At 38.6% G+C, this 22473-nt stretch overlaps 1 protein-coding gene across 1 annotated transcript in view; it reads right to left on the reverse strand.

Annotated features, from left to right (window-relative positions):
* The window catches only part of LOC310952538 (glypican-6-like), an 86107-nt gene that overhangs the window by 14175 nt on the left and 49459 nt on the right, over positions 1–22473 (reverse strand). Inside the window, exons 5-6 of the mRNA XM_083921166.1 lie at positions 11931–12061; positions 11139–11282 (exon numbers count right to left, since the gene is read on the reverse strand). Of these exons, the coding sequence (XP_083777292.1) occupies positions 11139–11282; positions 11931–12061 (275 nt within the window). The remainder of the gene's footprint in view (positions 1–11138; positions 11283–11930; positions 12062–22473) is intronic.

A 22473-nucleotide genomic window follows, 5' to 3' on the forward strand; every position in this document is an offset into this window, starting at 1 on the left:
TGTACACTCCACTGGATTTCTCAGAATTTCTTGCTTTAAATGAAATAAGATTTAACCACAGAATTGCAAAAATAACTGTATACAATGATTATTCTAGCTGTCTGATATGTTTCTTCCATATGCATTAGTCTATCTAGTAGTAGAACAGCAATTTGTTTAAAAAAAATCTTTGCGGTGAAAAAACACTGAATGCTAAAAATCCAGGGTTCCCACAGGTATTTTCCCTGGGAAACAGGAGCAGATTTTGTCGAGAAGTCCTGGGAAATCCCTCAACCTCAATTCATGGCATTCACCCGTATCCCACATCAGCTCCACCCAAGCGCCCCTGCTTCCATAACTGGTGACGAGCAGTAAACCAAACAAAATATAAAATGTCCCTCTGAGTCAGATATAAGTAGAGAATGCTTCAGCATGTCGGCTGTTTCGAGATACTAATGTGAACAATTGAAAAAGAGAACATGCAGTACTGTCAACGCTGTGTGGGAACAAACAGAATAGATGCACATACAGTATGCCAGTACCTTCTGGAACCTACCTATTGTGAAATGTGGTGTAAAGCCACAGCTTTACACATGCAAACCAGAACAATCAGACCAAAGTATCACTTTTGGATGTGGAAGTAACTTTCCCTATAACGACAGTAAACACAGCTGTTCGACTGGTAAACTGTGGCAAGCTTTTTATCTTTCATTTTTAAAAATAAATCGCAAAGACCATTTCTAGTGTAGAAGAATGACTGGTGTGTACTAACTGTACATGTGATTAGCTTGATAAGGAAACTGATCATGAATGTAACATTTGAAGTCATTAACCTTCCATAATATCATTTCCACATTTCTCTAGCAATAAATACGTAAAAAGTGTTTAATTCACCGTCATACAATGCCCTGGACTATCATGCCACATAAGCACTTTTAGACTATTTATTTTTGTGTGGTCTTCGAAAGTTATGTTATAATCTGTGGAATCTACATAATTGCATGGCTTGGGCAAGAGTCAGTGGATACAACAACTCAGAGAAAGGAGCTGTGGATAGGCCCACTTTAGTTCCATTAAGCTGTATCCAAAACAAGAATGTTTCAGTGGCTTAACATTTTGGACCGTAGAAATATAATGCCAGGGTCAAGATTTTGGGAAAGGAGTGGTTGTGCTATTTTCCTGACAACTGACTTCACAAACCACACGTGGATGTTTTACACAGTGTTTCCTACTGAACATGGCAAAGAATGAAAGAGAGAGACCGGGTTGTGTGCATGCATATTCAGTTAAGCTAAATGTTATTCTATTACCACGTAGTATGAATGAACAATTTATCCTAAAGTGAAACACCACAGTTTACCACACATAAAAAAGATTTAGTATGCAGCTTGATAAGACTGTTCTGGTCAATCCAGTCCGATCACACCCATCAAGTTGGAAAACTACCTTTTTGCACCTTTTATTTCACACTCTTCACACACTTACTCTTAATCAGTCATGGAAGGCTGGAGCCAAAGCAAGGGAAAAACCTTGGCGGGATAACTGGTATCTTACAATGCTAACAAACATAGACAGACAATCACACAGTCACACCTAACAGTTTATTGACCTGCATGGTATGGTTATAGGAAAGCACCTCCAGAGAGACAAAAAACAAAAGCAAAAGTGCAAAACTTTCTTGCTGGAAGGCAGAAATTCTAAGCACTGATCCACCATACTGCCACACTTACTTAGGACAGGCATGATTGTCTGTTTTGGACCTGGACCAACCACTGATTAAGTATATAGCAAACCTGAATATATAATGCACAACTAACTGTCCTCCACCTTATGTCACATGTGACAGGTGTCTTTTGGTTATTTTTATTAAGTTCAAAAAAAAAAATGTTGAGCTTAATTTTCAGCCTTGTCTTCTAACAAATACCATCCCATACCTGTTGTATGCATTCTCATGAATTAAGGAAAATATACAGTATGTCATATTGGATTATGCTTGTTTTTGACGTATCACAAATTTTATGTATCATAAGTTTCTAATCAAATTCTGTGAAAGTCAGTCAAAGAATTTTCACGAAGGAGACCAAAGTTTGCGTCCCATGTGAAACCAAAAGTCATTGTTGACTTATGTACATTGAATGTATTCCCATCAGCAGGTTCTTATACAAGCCCCCACCACAGCGACTTCCTGGTTGATCCAATAAGGAAGTGCCAAAACTGCGGTTCTCATCATCTCACTCCCGGAGCTGGTGTAATCTCCACTAGAGACACGGGAAATCAAAAGAAATGACTCCCGTTCCCATAAAAACATCTCAACACTGACTCCCACTCCCGTTTATCTAGTAACGTTTTCTGTTAGCCTAGCTCCCGGGCAGTCATGCTAATGTTGCTAATTCAGTAAAGAGGGACATATCTCCCTCCCCTCAACGTCACATCAATGCCCTTTTTTGGTAAGAGGAAATGAGGCGGAGTCACAGTCTGATTATACAGTCAATGGTTTTACAAAAATATGATGTTCAATTTAATGCCATCAAATGGGTTTGCATGATATCTTACGAAATATGACTGAAACATATTTGTATGACATACTTCAAAATGAAACAGGTACCAGAAGTGGACCTCAACAGTTACTTACAGTTAGTTAGGGTTATGAAACAATAAGGTGGCTTAGGCACCAAAACTACCGTTATGTGAACGGTTACGTTTAGGCAACAAAAGGTGACAGGTGACGGTTAAGCATCAAAGGGACTTTGTTAGGATTAGAAAAACGATCTTTGTTTGTTTGGTTTTAGGACACAAACACCACTGGGACACGAGCAACGGTCCCCAAGGTGAAAGTCCTGTGTTTTGGGATCCATCCACCACTCTGACCTGCCTCCCTACGGAGAGTTTACTGGTCTTATACTATGTCACCATATATTTCCCTGATTTGCTCTGCTGTAATAAATAAGGGGATAACATATGAATTACAGTGCATTGCTTTGCATAGTTATATAAACAAACAGTGGATGAGGACAGCCTACATAACTAATATAACCTATATCACACACACAACATTCTTAACTTACGTACGTAACTTAAATTGCATAACAAAAATACTTATTTTAACCCAAATAATTATCATATTCTATACCCTCACCAAGTAATTATGTTGCCTGGACCTAATTTACAACGTTGACAACACGTTTACAACAGTGTGCCAGTTGCTGGATAATACTTTTCCCTAGAAATGCAACTGAGTGCAGTTTCATTATGTGAGTACGGGATTTTTAGGAGACAGGTTTGCACTCGGATGTCGACCTTCACTGAACAAAATGATGTATGTGCAGAGTCTGACACTAGAAGGCTGTTTTCAAATTCATCTGCAGAAAGAAGGAAAGTTTCTCAGCTCCCCTTAAATTCGAGTTCAAAACATGTACGTGAGAGCATGATTCATGACATCAGATTCCAGCAGGTGCCAGTTTCAAAAAGGAGTGAGCAGTTTAACCAAGTCTCACTCCTTTCTTTGAATAGTTATCAGAGGTATGAAGGCGTACAAGTATGCAGTATTTCAGGCAAACAAAAAAATGAATAAACACATCTCTTTTGTGAAAGGTAATTCTGGCAGTGTCCAGTGTCCGAAGACTATCTCCTACTGTGTATTATGCAAAACGTTTTTCTGTTTTGATCAGCAGACAGGAATTGCTGTGGTAAGTTTAGACTAATCTTGGAGTTGCCTGAACGCATGGTGGATAGACAACATTGATTGTTGACTTTGGTTTCCAAAAATGTTTACTTTAGCCAACAGTACAAAATATGTTTGACCGAGTGAGACAGGCTGGTGGGAAAAAAAGAGAGCGGCAGGGACAAGTTATATCTGCACAGATGAAAGAGGAGCTATAATTTGTCAAAAATGATATCTCCGTTGTTACTGTCATCAAGCTTCAAGCTATTTGTGTGCCCAGAAAAACAAAAACATCATATTTGAATATTGAGAAGGGAAATTGTATTTAAGAAAATGCAAACAAAAAAAATATTATACTGTACTTAATCATACTAACATGTTTGTCTCATGTCTTCTGGAAAGTACCAGTTGCGAGAAAACCTTGTTTAACGAGAATAGTTTTTCTTCCTTCTTTCAAAAAAAATTTAAGTTGTAAAAACCAGTCTAAATCAATTTTGTCCTTTTAAAAAGTCCAGCAATTCTGTATTAAACCCAAAAAGTCTTAGACATACACATAAATTAACCGATCTAGCATTAATGAATCAATCCAAGGATGTTGGAGCTTGTAAGTAATGAAGTAAGTAATGAAGATGTGTACATGCTCTTCCCTTATCTACCATACATGCATAAGCTTGTAGCTGCTGGTGCATCTGACTTTAAATAAGTATCATTTTAAAGCTATGTAAAATGAGAGTCCAATGCTATTAACAGTTAAGGATCAAAAGATTTTTGGCAAATATGGTCCCCTTACATGCACTCTTTACAGTCTAGACTTGTGTCTGTCTTGCTCTTATTGTTTATAGTACCATACTGAAACAGTACAAACCATGTATTACACAGGGGAGACAAAAAAGGCCAATAAAACTACACCAATTCAACAGCACCGAACTTGTTACAAGTGTCAAATTAAAAGCTCCACCTCTTATCTATAATGCGCCCCTGGGCCTGACAGTCTGTTGTGCCTTTATCCCCTCTTTGGACTTTCAAATCTCCATTTCTCTCAGAGCTTTGAGGGCGTGTGCTCTGACAGAATGTCAGGCAATTAAACAGTCACGGCTCATTGCGTTGGAGGTGGGCCCACTCCTTCAGGCTTCTCTATAGGCAACAGAAGAAATGAACACAGGCTCTCCCTGCCATCCCTTACACATTCTTTTACTCACAAACGTAGCTATAAATCCAGACAAGAGGTTTTTTTTCATCAAAGGACACTTTATAGAATTGTCAACTTTCTTCGCAAGGTTGAGCAGTGACACTGTCACAGGTAATTATGTCATGCCAGAATGTAAACGAGAAGAGTGCGTGGGACAACAAAGATGTACGCAGTCATGTCCCTGCTGCAATAAACACATAAATGCTGCCACATTAATGATGGCACGAAGCTGCAGCTATGAAACTAAAACATTCACACTTATTCTGAGCAAACAGCACGGAGGCATGGAAAAACAACTGGCAGACGTTTCAATTAAGATACACACTAACAGAAAGTGTCAGGTAAAAAAGAAAAATCATTTTTCTTTATCGTTTTTCCGGGATATTTCTCAGGTGTAGCAGTCATCCCAGAGCTGGTCAAAACCTGCATTTCATACAGTCATTCTTTATTTAATCTTGAGGGCATGGCCTCATTTTCAATGATATCAAAAGTGATATAAAAAACAGAATATTGTACATACACACGGAAAATAATTAACGAGAAAACCAACAATCACATACAATAACAACAAGGCAGTTGTAAACAATTACATTCAAGAACAAAGTAGTTAGTAATCACTCTTTTAAATCGACATATATGTACAATTGTGAGTTTGAGTGTTTGTTGTAAAACGTTCCAAGAGTGCAGCACAAAAACTAAAAGGAGTTTTCACAATTAATGTTTGCATGTGGGACCTGAAGCATTCGCCAGTCACTTGCAGGAATCAAATAGTGACGGTAAGACCATTTTAATAAGAAATCATTATATGATGGCAAGTTGCCAGTAAGGGCTTTATAAATCAATTGAAACCAATGCTTTAGAGACGCCTGTTATGAAAAGACAATCAAGAAACACACTTTCCAAACACAGCAGTTACAGACTGACACCTACTGTATATGTTCAACACCCCAAATAGATTGGAGTATTGCAGCATTGCCATTTTGAAGGGACGAAGCAAGAACCGGGTTCCTAAACAACAATAGCTTGACCACCTGTATCACCAACACTAAACAACCAGAAAGATACACTGACTGATAAGTGAGGGGAAATACCACAGTCTGTATAAAAATATGGACTAAGTGACATCACTCATGCTTCTGAAGAACCAAAGTCAGCCTTAATGTGGGTGACCCTGGCTTTCGCCAATTCGCTGAACAAAGCCTACAGCCTATGCTATCTACCTGTGGACAGGACCCACCTGTCAATCAAAGCAGCCAGCACTTAATTATGCATCATTTTAAGCCTAAAGCCATCCCATACGGTTGTCATGACAAAAAAAAAAGTTGGGCATTTTTAACATGGGAGTCTACAGCGCTTTTGGAGCCGTTGGCTTCATTTTTCAGCCCCCGGAGGTTGCCGCTTGGGAAATACATGTGATGCCTACTGCCACTACTCAGTTATTTATATGCCAAATAGCATAGCATGGCATAACATGTCAGCATCGTCATACTTTTCTATTCAAGGACCAGTGATGATGCAGACGTTGTGTTCAATAAACTGATTGTGCTTAGGACAGTACACTGAAAAAAGTGAAACTACTGTGTCATTCCTTTAAAGTGTGTTTTCAAATTGGTCTAATGATAAATTATGGGTTCATGTTTTAACCTGAGGTTTACAGTCTGCTTCAAAGCAAATATCACTCCCTGTGGATAAAATCAAAATAAACACTTCTACTCAAATGGTATTTTCTCTTCAATCCAAACATGTTCCCATCATAATACCATGTGACATCACATAGACATAGAGTTGACTGGTATTTCTCCACTTTCTCATATATCACAGTCAGGTATGTATGTAATCCCACCATACTCATTTATTTTCTCTACCTTTTCTTTAATGCATGTTTATTTGGTTTCAGTAATAATACTTTGGCCGTGAATAAAAAAAATCATAATCAAAATTACTTAATTTATTTTGTCTTATTCTCAACATTTACAAAAGAGCAGGGCCTACTGGGAAATATGTTCGACCAATAGAAGAGAGTAACCCTCACGTAAAAGGCCATGCCCCCTCGAGGAGAAGACCTCAGTGCTCTATAGGCGCTAATACGAAAAAACAGGAGTGAGTACTCAGTTTATAAAAATAAATTCAATTACATTTGAGGAAATACAAGTAACATTAACATATTTATTGATAGAATGGTAGAAAGATGCCAGAATGATGTCAAAAAGATGCAGTTAGTGTGTGTGTGTAAGAGAGAGAAAGACAGTACATTTTCACTCTCATTTAACCTTAGGTGGTAACGACAGAGAAAGAGATCGTTGTCATAGGCCTACATTACCTGGTGATTCATTGAGGTAGGAATAAATGTGTGGGTATGTCACCTCTGGCCACTGAGTGGGTTTGTTTACCCACTTCTACGGTAAGCTGTATGGACAAACATTTCCTAACTCATTGATTTTTTTTTGCTCTGCAACAATGTAATATAGCTCCCGCCTGACTAACGTTGGCCATTGCAGGAGGTTTCCAGGCCGGTTCACGTAAAATAGGTGAAATCGGGACAGATAACGGCAGGATTTGTATTCACCGCCAGCAAAGTGCAGTGTTATCTTGCGCTGCATTATCGTGAGTGTGGGGGGATGCAACTATGCTACGCCACTGTGTACTGATTATGGTAAAATCAATAAAATACTTTGCACTGAATCAGAAAGGTCAGCTGGGATTGGCTCCGTTTGGGACAAGCGGTTGAAGATGAATGAATGAATGAATGAATGAATGAGAAATTTAACTTGAGAACATTTTTTTTAAATGCGTGTGACATAATTACAGCACTTAGTAAAATGTATAATTGGTAAATATTAGGTTTTCACAAATTAAAAAAAATGATAGTTTGTATGAATAATGAATGAAATGGAATATTTTTGGCTTACAGGATTTTTTTTAAGTTGATCCAAAGTATCACCTTTTTCAGTGTCGTATGACTCATTACCCTACACCTTCTGTAACAAATCCAATTACTTAAATGATCGCTGCAAAGGTACTTCATCCAGTCTTTCACTTCTTAATTTACAACATGTTTTATATAGTGGACATTTTCTTAAATAAGATTATCTCATGTGAACTACGATCTCAAAAGAAATGCATCAATTTATTTTCATTTTTATTCGTTCCGTTCATGGACAATTAGTTCACAATACGGTTTGCACATTCCATGACCAAAAAGGAGCAGGGAAATCTTCAAAAGTTTCTGTAGGCTACGCAATAAGTTTGACAGCCTGTGTGGTATCTAAAAAATATGACCTCAACGTTCAGTGTTACCATTAAGGTACTTCAATATTACCACAACATGACTCATCACAATGATAAAGGCTATGTCTGAATATAACTTTTACCACATTTAGTTGAGAATACTAAATGCTGTCTGACTAATACTCTAACAACGTGGCATTGGCTTTAATCAAAAACTATTTCACACAAGCACTATAGCACCTTATAGTCAGTTTTAATTTGTGAGATTAAACTGTTTTATTCTACTGTTATAGCATTCAAATGACTTACTTATCAGTTTCTAAACTGTGCTACTGCAGAGTGTGCAGCACGAGTGTTCAAATGAAACAATGAAGTTAAGACTTACTATGAACACATGCATATATACATACTTACAAGTGTGATGTTATTATTAGAAAACAGGTTTATGTCATGCCGAAGCTTGGGCTAAAATACGAAATGATTTTAGTTTAGTTTAGTTTATCTCTTTTCACAGCTCATTATCAGAAACCTAATCCAGAGGGACAACAAATTTTACTGGAAAAACACAGCTGTTGGCTGTTTATTCTCTATTTATAAAATGCCAGCTTATAGTGATGAACTCACAAATAATTATCACCTGATTCTGCTCTTCCTCTGAGTATTACTGAATGTTTTAGCATGTTTCAGCTCACTGTTTTGGTATTTAAGGCCTGCAACTTTACAGTTTTCGTTTCATTTTCATCACTCTGAACAGTAATGACTTTTGCAGATGCAGCAGGCAGCTGTTTTGAGGAAAAAAGCCCTAATAAACCCACAGTAAACTACCTGATCAGCGCCAAACAGCAGGCACAAAAAGTTTACACTACAGTAGCTGGCAATCATTCTGGAGCATTTAGCAGCTAAAGATCCAGATAGTTTCTCAGGAATTAGGGGTTGTCCAAAAAATAGTGCTAAAAAGCAAAGTGAATATCTGTCAATTTGCCTGAACCGACTCCAAATGAATGCTATTGTTGCTCTGTTCTCGATTTCAGCTGACATCAGTCTGTGGCTGAAATGATGGATGTGAACTTAGCCGGGCAAAAATACAAACCAAGAATTTACTTTTTCTTCCCATGAACCAAACAATCCCCTTTAACAGCATATTACCGAAATGTCATAATATGCAGCTTCCTGTGGCTGCTATGATCAGCACGGATTGCTCGGGCACAGGGATGTTGATAATACAATTTGCTGCATAGGTATACTGGTCCAGTTATTGCATTTTAAAAATTAGCTCCTGTCACTGAGCTCCATCTTGTGAGATTCTCCAAGCAGGCTAATTGCCCAGTTATTCATGAGCATTCTGGAGCCCCCACTTCACTGTACCATTACAGCAGATGCTGGTTTCAACACTCCCACACCGGCTCTTTAGAGTTCTCCCCTCTGCCAGTTCAGGAGCAGCAGGTCACCTACTGATTGGTTGTCCCTCTCAAGCAGTAGACTCTATTAGCTATGGCAATGAGGGTCTTTGACTGGGATGTGTCGAGAATAGATATGGTGGTGGTTGACGGAGGTGAGTGTTGGATCTCCAGAGAGAAATCCTCACCAGCTGAGGACACCGTGGCATGTGTTCAACAATCCCTGTGGTGTTAGCAACTCAGCTGTAAAATCTCATGTTTAACAGCTGACACTTTGATGTTACAATATACCACAGTTGCCATTAACAAGGTCTGAATAGTTCCTGCAGTAGATCCCCCTATAAACTAAAAGCAAAATGCTCCTTCGTAGTGAATTTCATGAGATGAGGTGACACTGACTCCCATGTGAGATGGAAAGGACACTATGACTGACACTTAGCATCACATACCACTAGGATTTACAGGTCAACATGCTTGTTTGCTGTAAATCTCTAATGCTTAGAACACAATATGAATTCCCAACCATACAATATTAAAACATTAAAACACATTTCTTCTTTGTGATAATGCATAAAAACAATTGCAGATAATGGTCCCAGCTAAAAACAACTTAAATGAGTATAAAATGTTGAACCTTACACTGTGTTGCATCACATTCCAAACAATCCTCTGGTTTGCAGCATAAAGGCAGGGAAACAGAAAGTCTTAATTAATTCAGTGTTGGTGGAATAAATCGTTGACGGACATACAAAGCTTTAAAGGCAACTGCTGTACACGAGACATCAAAAATTTTCTGGAGAATGAATAAGATTCTGTAAAAACATAATTAGCATTGAATGAAACAAATGACGCATATATTGTTGTGGGATTCCGAGAGCCAGATGGAAAAAAAAAATGCTGCTTTTCAAATGATATATTCATTAACTAAATAACCTATTATCAACCTGAAACAAAGCTCTGAGACATTTGATTGACCATGCTTATAACACTGGTGGTGAAACTGCCATTCCATTAAACTGAATTAATACATTTGCTACTTCAAGAAAAGTCAAAAATACAAAAAGTAAATTTTGGTTTCTGGATTCTAGTTGCTCTAAATAGCAACATAAGTGAGAAACAATTAGAAACGATTTACTTTGAAAAGGGCTAGAGGACAGATAAGAAGGACAGTGTGGCTGCAAAGGTAATCCATGATGAGAACTGTCTCTCAGCTGAATTGGTCTGTCAGCTTCGTGCTAACCTTTACCCTGATGCAGCATTTTAAGATTCAAGGTTGTTTGAGATGGAAATCCATGTATCAAGATCCAGTCCAACAAACATACAGCTAATCTGATCGACAATAAAGGTGTGCTTTACTGCAAACAATTGATATGGTCATCCTCACAAAATCTATCCATCTCGTCTTTCATGCCTTTCTTTTCTGTTTGCCAAGTACACAGGGATGAGAAGGGCACTGAACGCAGCACACTGCCCTCTTGGGGTAAAGCTGTTGATTCGTTAACAAACACAAATCGATAGAGGGGCCTGAATGGAGGACAAGCACAAAGAATTAATTTCCGGCTCCAGGGGCTTACAACGGCAAATCACCAGTTTTAATCAACAGTGTCAAGTCAGAAAGACAAATGATGTTTACACTGAAGCAGTGTCTCGCCTGGAAACAGCAGCAGTGGCTCTGTCATCTTACCAGTCTGTCTAGGCTTGTGCCAGCTGCAGTGGTAGGCCGCTCCTCTGGGCTGTACGGCCTGAAACGAGCGTTGAACACATCCGAAACACCACGGGTAGACCTAGTCATTCCTGCGGGTTTTGGCTGACCACAGCCTTGAAAAACCTGCAATTACAAAAACATGGGCACCAAATTGTCAGGGGCTTACATTACTTGGAAAGCGGAAAACAGGGAAAACATGCTGTTTTTTTAAGGTCTTGTGAAGCACCCCACATTACCAGTGGGACAGTGCTCTTCGTCAAGTTGAGGTAATCACGTTGATAGGTGATTCAACTAGGAGCTGTGACCAATGCTATTTAAGATGACAGAATTAAGTTTTTATCTGCTTTTGGGAAAATACCACGTACACTTAAACCATAAACAAAACTGCATCTGTTGCATGGGAAAGCCAACAGAGCACTGAGCTTTGGATGAGAACAGACATCCAGAACTGCGTTGGCACAAAAAAAGTCTTCACAACCACCTACATTTTTTTTTCTTTCGGACTACAATTTTGTGGGAAAAGAAAAATGCAGTAAAACACAGGAAACACATTAACTACTGTTAGTTGAACTAAGATTATCTGACCAAATTGAAACATATAATTCAAATACAAGACCTAAACTTGGACATAATTAGAATTCGTTGAACTACGCACCTCATAAACAGCACAGACAGCACAGACTTCTCTCTAGTTTCCCCTTTGGGTCAGACTTCAACAGCCTGTCTGAGGTGTTACTTTTGTTCTCTGGTGAATAAAACTAACTGACATACCCTGTAGGAGACCTGGGCACTGTTTTCTTGCATATTCATGATGGCCTCTGAAATCTTGACATCAATAGGCTCCATGACAGATTCAATGTTGAAAGGTCCCTCCAGCCTCTGTGCCACCAGCAGCATAGCATCTGTCATAACAGTTGTAAAAAAGGTGGGGTGTGGGAGGGAGGGAGGAGAGCAGAGGTGCAAACAGACACACATTTAGTTGAATAAATACTTTTCACTTGTATCTAAGTGCTCAAGTACTCACATACAGAAACTTAAGACCATCTTGCAATGGGATCATACCAGCTTCAACACCAAACTGGGCAAGGGGCACAAAGTGGCAGGGGGTCCTTCCCTGCTTTCTACCCTGCAACTTTTGGCCCCTTTGCTTGGATCACACCCATTTTTGGAATCAACCTTTATTTTGGTCTACACACCTGTAATTTTTCATGACTGTATTGCACGGTTGCGAAGAGAGAGAGAGAGAGAGAGAGAGAGAGAGAGAGAGAGAGAGAGAGAGAGAGAGAGAGAGAGAGAGAGAGAGAGAGATGTATAACTGACATGTATAACTAAGAATACATAATTAATACACTGGTAAAAAAAATATGAAAATAATCCTTAGCATCTTTGACATTGTTAACCAAAGGTCATCGCTTCAAACAGCAATGTGCCTTAGCTTTGGATTACTGCACAGTATTGTCAATTAGCTTCCACCTTCTCACCAAAATCCACCAACACACACTGATAAAGCATGAATGCTTCTTGGGGCAAACTCAATTATAAAGTAGATCAACTGAATCAAGTCAACAACATGTTAAGCTGCAAGCTACAAATAGTGCTGATGAGTCACTGATTTAATAAAACTTTCGAGAGCCAAACATTTATTTAAATCCGCTGCAGGCAATGAACACTTTAAGGTCAATGTCTTATTAATAAACTTGTGTGGACACGCGCTATCATCTCCACAGAGTCTAATTGTTTTTTATCACTTTCAATAAACACCTCTGACCAACTGAAAAAGAGATTTTGCATTCAAAATACTTCATTTTTACAGCAGTGATGGTGCAGATTTCACAGTTGCTCAATAATAATTAAAGAACAGCTATTGTTCTTCAAGGTTAGGTTTGTTGATTAATATTACCATGAAACAGAAACCGCTCTCAAGCCCAAAGGGTATATATATACTGATGTGCCAAAGTCTCTGTAGTGGCAGTGCTGCGTTTGAATGGCGTGCCACAGGGAGTTGGACATCACCAAACCACTAACTCATAACTGAGTGAGTCCCAGATCTGGAGACAGTACTTAAGTAGTCTGTCAGGAGAGGTTTCCCCATCCAAAGACCTCCCAGGACAGGACCTCACCAGCAGGCTGTCGTAATTACTCTACAATGATGTCCTTACAAAATAAGGTCATCCTGTCATTTGGAGACTACTGAAAAAATGGCCGCTAACATGCTTGTGACTGCCTTATCAGTTGACCTAATCTGCCCTAAAAGTTTTGTTTTTGAAGAATATCTTACATATTTCTTTTTCATTGCTGCTCCCATCGACCCACCCATCATAAGTGAATGGTATAATTTATTCCCAAATTGTGAAGGCGCAAAAAATATTCCAGCGGACAGACCAAAAAGCAGTGACGGGAACTTTATAAAATTTAAAATCATATTAAAACAATGGACCTTCAATAAAAAACTAGAATATCTGTAAAGGATAGTCAAATGCTTAAAGGGGATGAAGGAGGCAAATGCTGTACGTAAAAAACTAAACGAAATCACACTCTAGTTCTTTGATAGTTACGGAAGCCTTAAACTTTCATACATGACATACATTTTATTTCCTCTGTTTTCCTGTGAGAACTAGATAATTACTCAGTTTTCCTGTGATGACAAGATAATTATGATCCGTTTCCTCGTTATAACTAGACTATTTTCCTCCATTTATCAGAGATAAGGAGATAAGTAATTTGATATATAATGAATGAAATGTGATAGGCCTGAGATTTCCATCACACCTGACATGCTAACTGTCTTCTTAGATGACGCACACCAATGTGAACATTATCTGTAATAAAAAGGCATAAAGCTGTTTCAGCCTGTCAGGCCTTGATTGAAGAGATATGTATGGTGATCGATATTCTCCTTGCTCCTCTGACATTGCTACACTGATTCTCCAGATCTCAAATTAATCAACTTGTCATCACGAGAAAACACAGGAAAATTATCTTGTCATCATGGAAAAAACGATCAAAATGATCTTATTATCACGAGAAAACAGAGGTATTATCTCGTTATCATGGGAAAACAGAGGAAATAAAATGTATGTTATTTATGACCGTTTAGGGCTTCCGTAGATAGTACTGTAGGACTGTCTAGCTTTTCATTGGTGTGGAGTCTTACAGCACTAATGGCAAAGGAGCAGCTCTGGATTGATTTCCTTTACAATTATGTCGAAGTCTGAACATTTGAAGAGCTCCTCTGTTTGTGAACATAGCATCTGTGATGCTTGCTGAGATTTTAATATACAGACCGTCAGTGCCAAATGGTTATCAGTAGTAGCACTTCAATCGCACCACTGTGCAGCCATATGGTTTAAGTGTAGGTGACACCTGTACAAGAAAAAAAAGATTTTCTACTACTTGTCTATTAGCATAGATTATGAAAATATTGCTATAATGTGTTTCTTGAAACTAAACTGCAATTAAGACAGCACACTTTCTTTGTCTTCTTGTATTTCTCGTAAATAATTTAAACTTGGCATTGCAATATAGCTTGCTGTTTAATCTGTTTATGATGTAAATTAATTCAAATGCCTTAGGTATGTGTGCTTACTTGATAACAAATACACATTCAAATATCCAATTCAAGCTTAAGCTTGAAAAACTGTCAAGTGCAAATACTGAAAATTTAGGTCAAAGGAGCCAAATGGGAATGACTCATAGTTCATAATAAGAGAAAAGAAGAGTGCCTCGAGCATCAAATACGATGGAAACCATGGTGACTTATCTGCAACTTATCAGATGGGCTCGACAAACAGAGGGAGCTGGGAACTTTGTCTTCATACATAACTGAGAGAGAGCAGACACGGAGCGACAGGAACACAGAGAGAGAGAGAGAGAGACAGAGCAAGAAGAGAGCAGGAGAATGGAAAGTGGTGCTGATTGGGTTGAGTCCAGCCAGGGTACAGTTTTGTCCCAGAGGGAGGGCTCCTGCACCGCATATGGAAAAACTCTACCTACATGGAGAATTAATGACCATCATTTATAAGGAGTGCATGAAGTCCAGTCCACTGTGGCATGGCTGCCACTGTGAGCCAAATTTTCCCTGTATCATTTTTGCAGCACTGAGATAGGCCACTGCCCAGCCGGAGGAAATCTTTTTATCATCACGACACAGCCATGCAAATATACGCATCCCGTCCTATTCAGAGCTGAGGGTTTTAAAAACAACTGCGCCTGGATATGAACATGTAAAACTAAAATGACGCCATGCTGTGAAACCACAGTGCGATCCAAATGTTTTGTTTAATATTTGAGGTTAATATTTAGTTTGTGATGTAAAACATGCTTGTTTGTGTTGTCTCCTTAAACAGCTGGAAAAGAAAATCTGAGGAGGTAATATTACTCTGGTCTCTGCCTTTTTATGAAGACTGATGTCCACTTAAATGCAGGCTATGTCAGCCAGCAGCAACCTCCAACAGACAAGGACAAATAAGGAAAGTGAACAGGCCCATCTATGGCTCTTTACCTGTAAAGACCTCCACAGAATGAAAAATGGCTACAGTATAATTTGGATTCTGTAAGGCATAGCTCATCCGTGGTTCAGTCAACCAACTAATGGTGGTATATGAAACAGTATAAAAATGGACAAGAAAAATGAAAGGCATGTTGTTCTTTGGTCACACTTATGTCCTTGAACATACACAGATGTGAACAAACACACAAATACACATTTCCACATAATGCTGAAAACAAGCATCAACTTCTTAAGTATAAATAGAAATGACACGGCACACTCAGACCATTAATAATTAATTTTTCTTAGCAAACCTTGAAAGCTTTTTTTCAATGTGATGATTTCTTCTTTACTAAAAACAACTTAATACTTTCTCCATGGCCACAGACAAGCTGGTAGTAATTTATGTCTTCCTTATCAACATCCAGTGACACGTTAAGGGCAGTCACAAAAAAGGACAACATCTAAAAATATCCTCTGCTGATGCAAGGACTACAAAGAGCATTTCATGATTATATAAATACAGTACTTTTCACAGCAAGAGCTTTTCTACATCTAATGAAGCCCAAATAATAGAGCTGAGCACTGCAAATGTAATCTTTTAAAAAGGTGCAATGTGCAAAATATAGCCATTTTTAGTATCAAACATTTAAAAAATTAACTAAGATGATCAATTGTGAGTATTGCAATGAACATGCTAACCAGCTAGCCCTGGCCCATCCTGTCTTGTAATACTGCTTGTGTCTGGAGAGCCGGTGGTGAGTTACTATAGCGTCCAGTCTGCCAACATAAGAGGACAAAGATGTAGAGCTGCCCGTGCTCAACCAGCTACATTGTTAGCAGACAGCAGTATAACTATTAGCAGCTTTACACTAAAACTAAAACAACCTACACCTGAACTGAGATCCTAAAATTATCAAAAGAAAAAAAAGGGGTCTACTAGCTTTTCTGTTATTAGCATAAGGTGGTTGGTAATCTCTTGTCTCATTGTCCAGCTTGTTGATGAGTAAGCAGGCATTGGGTACACACTTGGTACAGCAGGTTTACGCGGTGCCGCTCTCAGCATAGCCTGGATTCCAGCATCCCCACATGTGTCGCCTCCCTGCCAGGCTGTTGGACTCAGTGCACTCCCCTGATGGAGATAGACTCTCCGGGGACTCGTCCATTGCAACAGTCTCTTAAACGCAGAATCTCAGTTACATTTTTGAGGGCATTGCAAGGTTTATTGCATGTCTGTACACAGTGTTGAAAAGTGTCATCTAAATAATCCAAATTCTTGCACAAGGTGAAATGCTGCTCCCTATTTTTCTGGAGCTGCTTTTAGAAGGTTGTTTCTTTCTAAAAAGCTAATTCTGATCTTTTAGTCTGTGGACCACTTTGGTCCATGTAGCCTAATATGTCAAATGGATTGCCATGACATTTTGTACAGACATTCATTCCCAAGTGCATGAATCCTAAGATATTAGTCGTCTCTTGACATTTTCTCGATTGCCTCCCTGAGATCAACATTTGTGGTTTCCAGTTAGGTATCTCATCAAATATTGGATTGACTGCCATGAGATTTGGCACATATATGTGCCCCTCAGGAGGATTTGAAATAAAGGTTATCCCTTGAATTTTCATCTAAAGCCTTCATCAGGTCAAAAATTATATTTTCACAATACCATGGTTAATGACCAAATACCTGCAAATCCAATGACTGCTGTTAATTGCATTATGTTAGCATACTAAACTAAGATGTTCAACATGGCTAACATGACCTGCTAAACATCAGTGCCAGGTTCCAGGAACTAACTTAATTTTCAAACCTAAGTGTGTCCCTAAAACCAAATATTTCGGGGAGCTAAGGTGTTAGTTTAGAAGCCCTGCATAAAGCTTTTTAGGGTGTCTCTTTGCCTAAGTGTTTAGACTAAGGCTTTTACAACAGTTAGCAGCAGGTTAATCCCAGTACCGCAGTTACATTCTCATTGTTACGCGTACCCACTTGTTAGTCTGCCTTCTCCAAAAGGGATCGAAAATACTAAAAGAAAAAGAAAACCAAACTGAACAGAAGACGAGAATTTCGTTCTCCTCGAAGAGTATGGCAAACATCAGAGCATAATTCAAAGTAAATTTAACCCAGTCGTAACAAATAAGATGATGTGACAAGAAATGATGGACAAAATCAATTGGAGAAATTTCTCTGTGAAACAAAATATGTAGGAAGTAATGAAGAAATACGGAAATATTACTGTGACAGCAAGAAAGGATCTCAAAACATCGTCAGGAGTCAACAAAAACAGGTGAGTTTCTATAAAATGATCAGCTATAGCCAACATAACGTTAATATATGAGACGGAGTTATGTGAACCCTTAACATAACAGTTAACATTTATTAAAATGTTTATTAAAACGGGTTGAAAGTGCGTCGTGGTATCTACTCAACCTCTCCAGCCAGCATAAATTTAGCCAAATTCTTATCTTCCATGAAGGGTCCCTTTAACATTTCTGAGGAAAATTATTATTAAGGACCTTCTAGCAGCACATATGGAAATACTTAAGTAGTTCAGGGCAAACATTTAGGAAATAAAGGCTTTCCCCTTACAACACCCTAAGGAAATCCTTATTTTGATTTTATACACCTAATTTTTCCCTAAGGCATCCTTAGATGAAAATTCAAGGGCAACCTTAGCCTAAGTGGTTTTATGCAAGCGGGCGCAGTAGGCTACATTGTTACTGTGAGCATGTTGGCATGTTGTGCTTTCAGCATTTAGTATTTAGCTCAAAGCACAACTGCTCAAAAGTACAGCTCAAAGTACAGCCTATGAGGGTTGCTAGCATGACTCTAGACTCTTAGTTGTGTTTAAAAATAAAATATGATACACTCATCATCATTCTTTTTCCATTATTACAGTGCAGATTGGCAAAGGAGTGATAACAGCACCCTAAATAGCATGCAAGGCTACTAATGTAAAAGCCATAAGAGCAGCACTGATATACTGTACTGCACTAATGAAACTAAGCAGCACAATCCAATAATGAGCCATTCACAAGCAGATCATGTTACTAATGGGGTTGGAGATGTCATGGAATTTCAGTCTATGTATGCTGACAGGAGTGCTTCATCTTTTTTGCCCACAAATAGTTTGAAGAAGTTATTTCCCCAATATCCTTGTTTTCACTTTGTAAAATCCACATGGTATGGGGCGCATCACAACTACAAAACTCACATCCTTGTGTAGACGTGAGAGGAGTTTTTTCTGGCCTTTATTATGGTAAAGTGTAAAGGTGTGAGATATATTCAGAGGTAGAACTCATGCTGGTAAAAAAGCACGGCATTAAAAATCCTTCAGTATCCTTGTGAGCTGAAAATGGTTTGGTCTGTTGGGCTCACAGTTTGTTAGGGAAGGTTTTTCCACTCAATAACATTCTAGTCAGGATGATTTTTTTCACAAAAGGAGAGGATATGTTGCCGGCTTGAATTTTCATAAACGGTGAGGTAGTGCCTTGCTCAAGTTACCGAGTGAAACAAATCACCTAATTAAAAATAAATGAGCAGATAGAATCGATGCAGATCACTTGCAATGTGGTGACATGTCTCTCCAGGGGGAACAGTAACAGTCTGTAAACACCAATGCAACAAGACTGCAAATAAAGCTGTGGCAGAGTTAACTAGTTCACTTAAGAATGACTTTAAACCAATTGCAAGTCTTACTGACTGTGGATATTGTGGTGTAGTCTTTTGGTGCAGGAGAGAAAGTTCAATCACAGATGGCAAGTAACAAAAAATTAGGGGCGTGAACTGAGGCTGACGATATTCATCACCACAGGATGGGATATTGGTATTCAAAAGACCTGACAGGAAGAAGACATCCGTGCAGAAAGCCTGATAAATAACATCAAAACAGGTTAAAAACAGCCTGCTTCAGAAAATTTTCAACAAAAACAATACTCAACCGGAAGAGTTTATAAACCCTACGAAGACAAGAAAACACTTTCAAATCATCTTAAACAGATATCCAGTGATTTATGCAGAAAACCTAATGCTCTATATATCCCAGAGGACTTGGCGTGTGGCTCCTGATTATATTCAGTATAGAGTTCTCAGGTGTGGTGAACAGACAGCTGTTCATAAGACGCTCCATGCTTCAGGTAATTCATGTAATTAAAATCCAATCCCTCTCATAATCTCATCAAATGCACTGCTTTTTTTAAATACATGTTTTTAATGATACGCAAAGTAGTTTGTAATTTATGACAAATTAACTTCTAAATCAAATTCTGTTCTTTGCTAATGCATACAATATGACTTAAAAACATACTTTAATTAGCATCTGGTTCCACAATTAATGATCTGAGCAAGTCATGTCTTTAGGAGCATTAGTCCTCCAGTTGGAACACATAGATTAGATACTGGCTACTCAGCAGAACCCATTTAATCTACTGTATGATTTATTCAGATTTGATTTATTCACTGTGACATGAATGAAGAAAATACACCTTACAGAGGAACATTCTAGCCCTGTTTAGCTCATGTTTCCTAAAACTCTAGTATCATCGTAGCTGGTGCATGAACAAATATTCAGTAACACTACTACTTCATATCGATATTAATAACATGAGATGACCCCCTGGAACTAAAGTTGTATTTGTTCCAGGAACAGCACCTTTCAAAATTAATCTAAAATGACAATGTGTGACAAGTGTATTTAAAACTGACATTCGTCTTTTGGAGCCTACAGTCAGCTAGTGTTTTAAATGAAATATATTGGTCATATATTATTTGTTGCTCATGGACAAGCAAAAGAAGCATATGCAAAAGGAGACCAAAAAACAGTTTCTTTTGTACTAGAATGTAAAAATTATTTATTTCTTCTGTAAAGTTTTGTCATTTTCACACGTGGTCAATGGGGGTTGATTTGCTTGTGGAGCCAGGCTTAAATGGCCATTCGAGAAATTGCAGTTTGACAGGTGACACACAGACTCAGTTGATCAGTCAATATACTGTGCGTAGATAGGGTTAATATGTTCAAAACACAGGCCTACGGCGGGAGAAACCACGGTTGTGGGCCGATAATAACATGGAAATGTATGTGTTCTGTAAGATGAGCGAGTGATGGCCGTCACAATGCTTCTGAACACGCTGTGTTGAGAAGACAGTGACTGTATGGTGGCAGGCAGGGGTTGGGACCATTTGGACGATGATGCCCCCATCATCGTCCAAAGGGTATTCTTTACCAGTGTGAGTACTGTAGGCTAAACCCCGGCTTACATGAGCACTATGCAAAGACACTTTCAGCACCACCACAGTTCTCAGCTGAAATCAAAATCAAGAAAATATTGAAAGTCAAAAATAGCGTTAAAATCTCATCTGGTCTCGTTCTCGTGGACTCAGTATTGTGTATCGCCTCTTCTCATCTCATGAGCTGAGGGTCTCGTCACACCCCTAACAAATACAGAGGGATGGTGTGATTTAGGATAGCAATTTTTCCATCACTTATTGAACACTGGCCTTAAAAGTGTGGAAGACCAGATCAAAACCTCTGAGAAAGTGCAGTACTGATACAGCAAATCAAGTCAGATTCTTGGTTAATGTTAACTGGCCCGTTTTTTCATTATTCAAGTTCTGTCACAAGACTGAATTAATTCAATCAGAAGGTGTTATTTCCTGCAAGTGGAGTTGTTCAGTGAGAAAGTGTTGTAGGGGGGGAAAAAATCATTGCTATCATGGGCACAGCCTTTAGGTTTAAAGGATTTCTCACTCTTTGGTTGGATTAGTTTTCACCACCCCAATATCTTGTCTTCTCTGGTCAGTGGAGCAGGCATATGGTGTTGGTCTGAATGAAAGCCACAGGAATCCAGATGAATATCTTAGCTTCAGGTCTGTACTCACTCTGTGACAGGAGTCTCAGGCATTTCTCCCAATTTCTCTCTGAGCTCTTGAGCCAAAGCTACTTATTCTTTTTCAGCGAGCGGATACGACCCATTTTGACTTAACCACACTGTGTAAATAACGGAAGATGACTTACAGTCATGTCAGAGCAATAATCATTTACTGTTGTGTATTTTAGTTCAAAGTTTTTTGATAATCCAGCATTGCATATGGACACTTTTTGATTATCTTATTTTTTTTTGTATCTGTGGAATAAACAGTTTTTATTGCTATGAACCTTGTCGACGTTGGATAGTTGACAGAGGTGCATGCTGAAGATGGACACGGTGATCTTCATGAGTCAGAACCCGAGGAGGGTTTTTACTAAGCTGCCACGACATAAGAGAATGATGCATTTATGCAGATTCAGACAGCATCATCTCTATGACATTACACATTACATTATCTCTCTGTCTGTGCTGAACATGAGCCCTCCAGATAATTTAACACCAAGAGCAAAGTCAATACCTTTTTTGTGGTTGGACCTTAAGCTAATTGAAAATCTTTCATCCTATAATGAGCATGAAATGTCAGAGCCAAAAGATATGGAACTGGCATTTGATCTACACTGAGGAACAATAATCCGATTGACAAGAGTCATGATGAAGACAGATGGACTGCTGCTGCACGATTAATGGCAGAAACGTATAATTGTTAGATTCAAGTGGAGCCGTGTCTGAAATGTATTCCTAAGTAGTGGAGTAGATGTAGAACTTTTTGCAAATACACTTGGTTGGCCTGTGTAAGCATGCAATCTATTTTACTGACTTTTAATAATGCATATTGTAATATTTAAGTAGAGATATAGAAAATGTTATGACTGGATAAGATATTTTATTTATTGAGGAGACTGGTAAGGCGAATATGCTGTTTGGTCTGTTATTAATGGATATTAATGACAGGTTCTGATAGAG

This window comes from Echiichthys vipera (assembly GCF_963691815.1).
Source record: "Echiichthys vipera genome assembly, chromosome: 10".
Lineage (NCBI taxonomy): Eukaryota > Metazoa > Chordata > Actinopteri > Perciformes > Trachinidae > Echiichthys > Echiichthys vipera.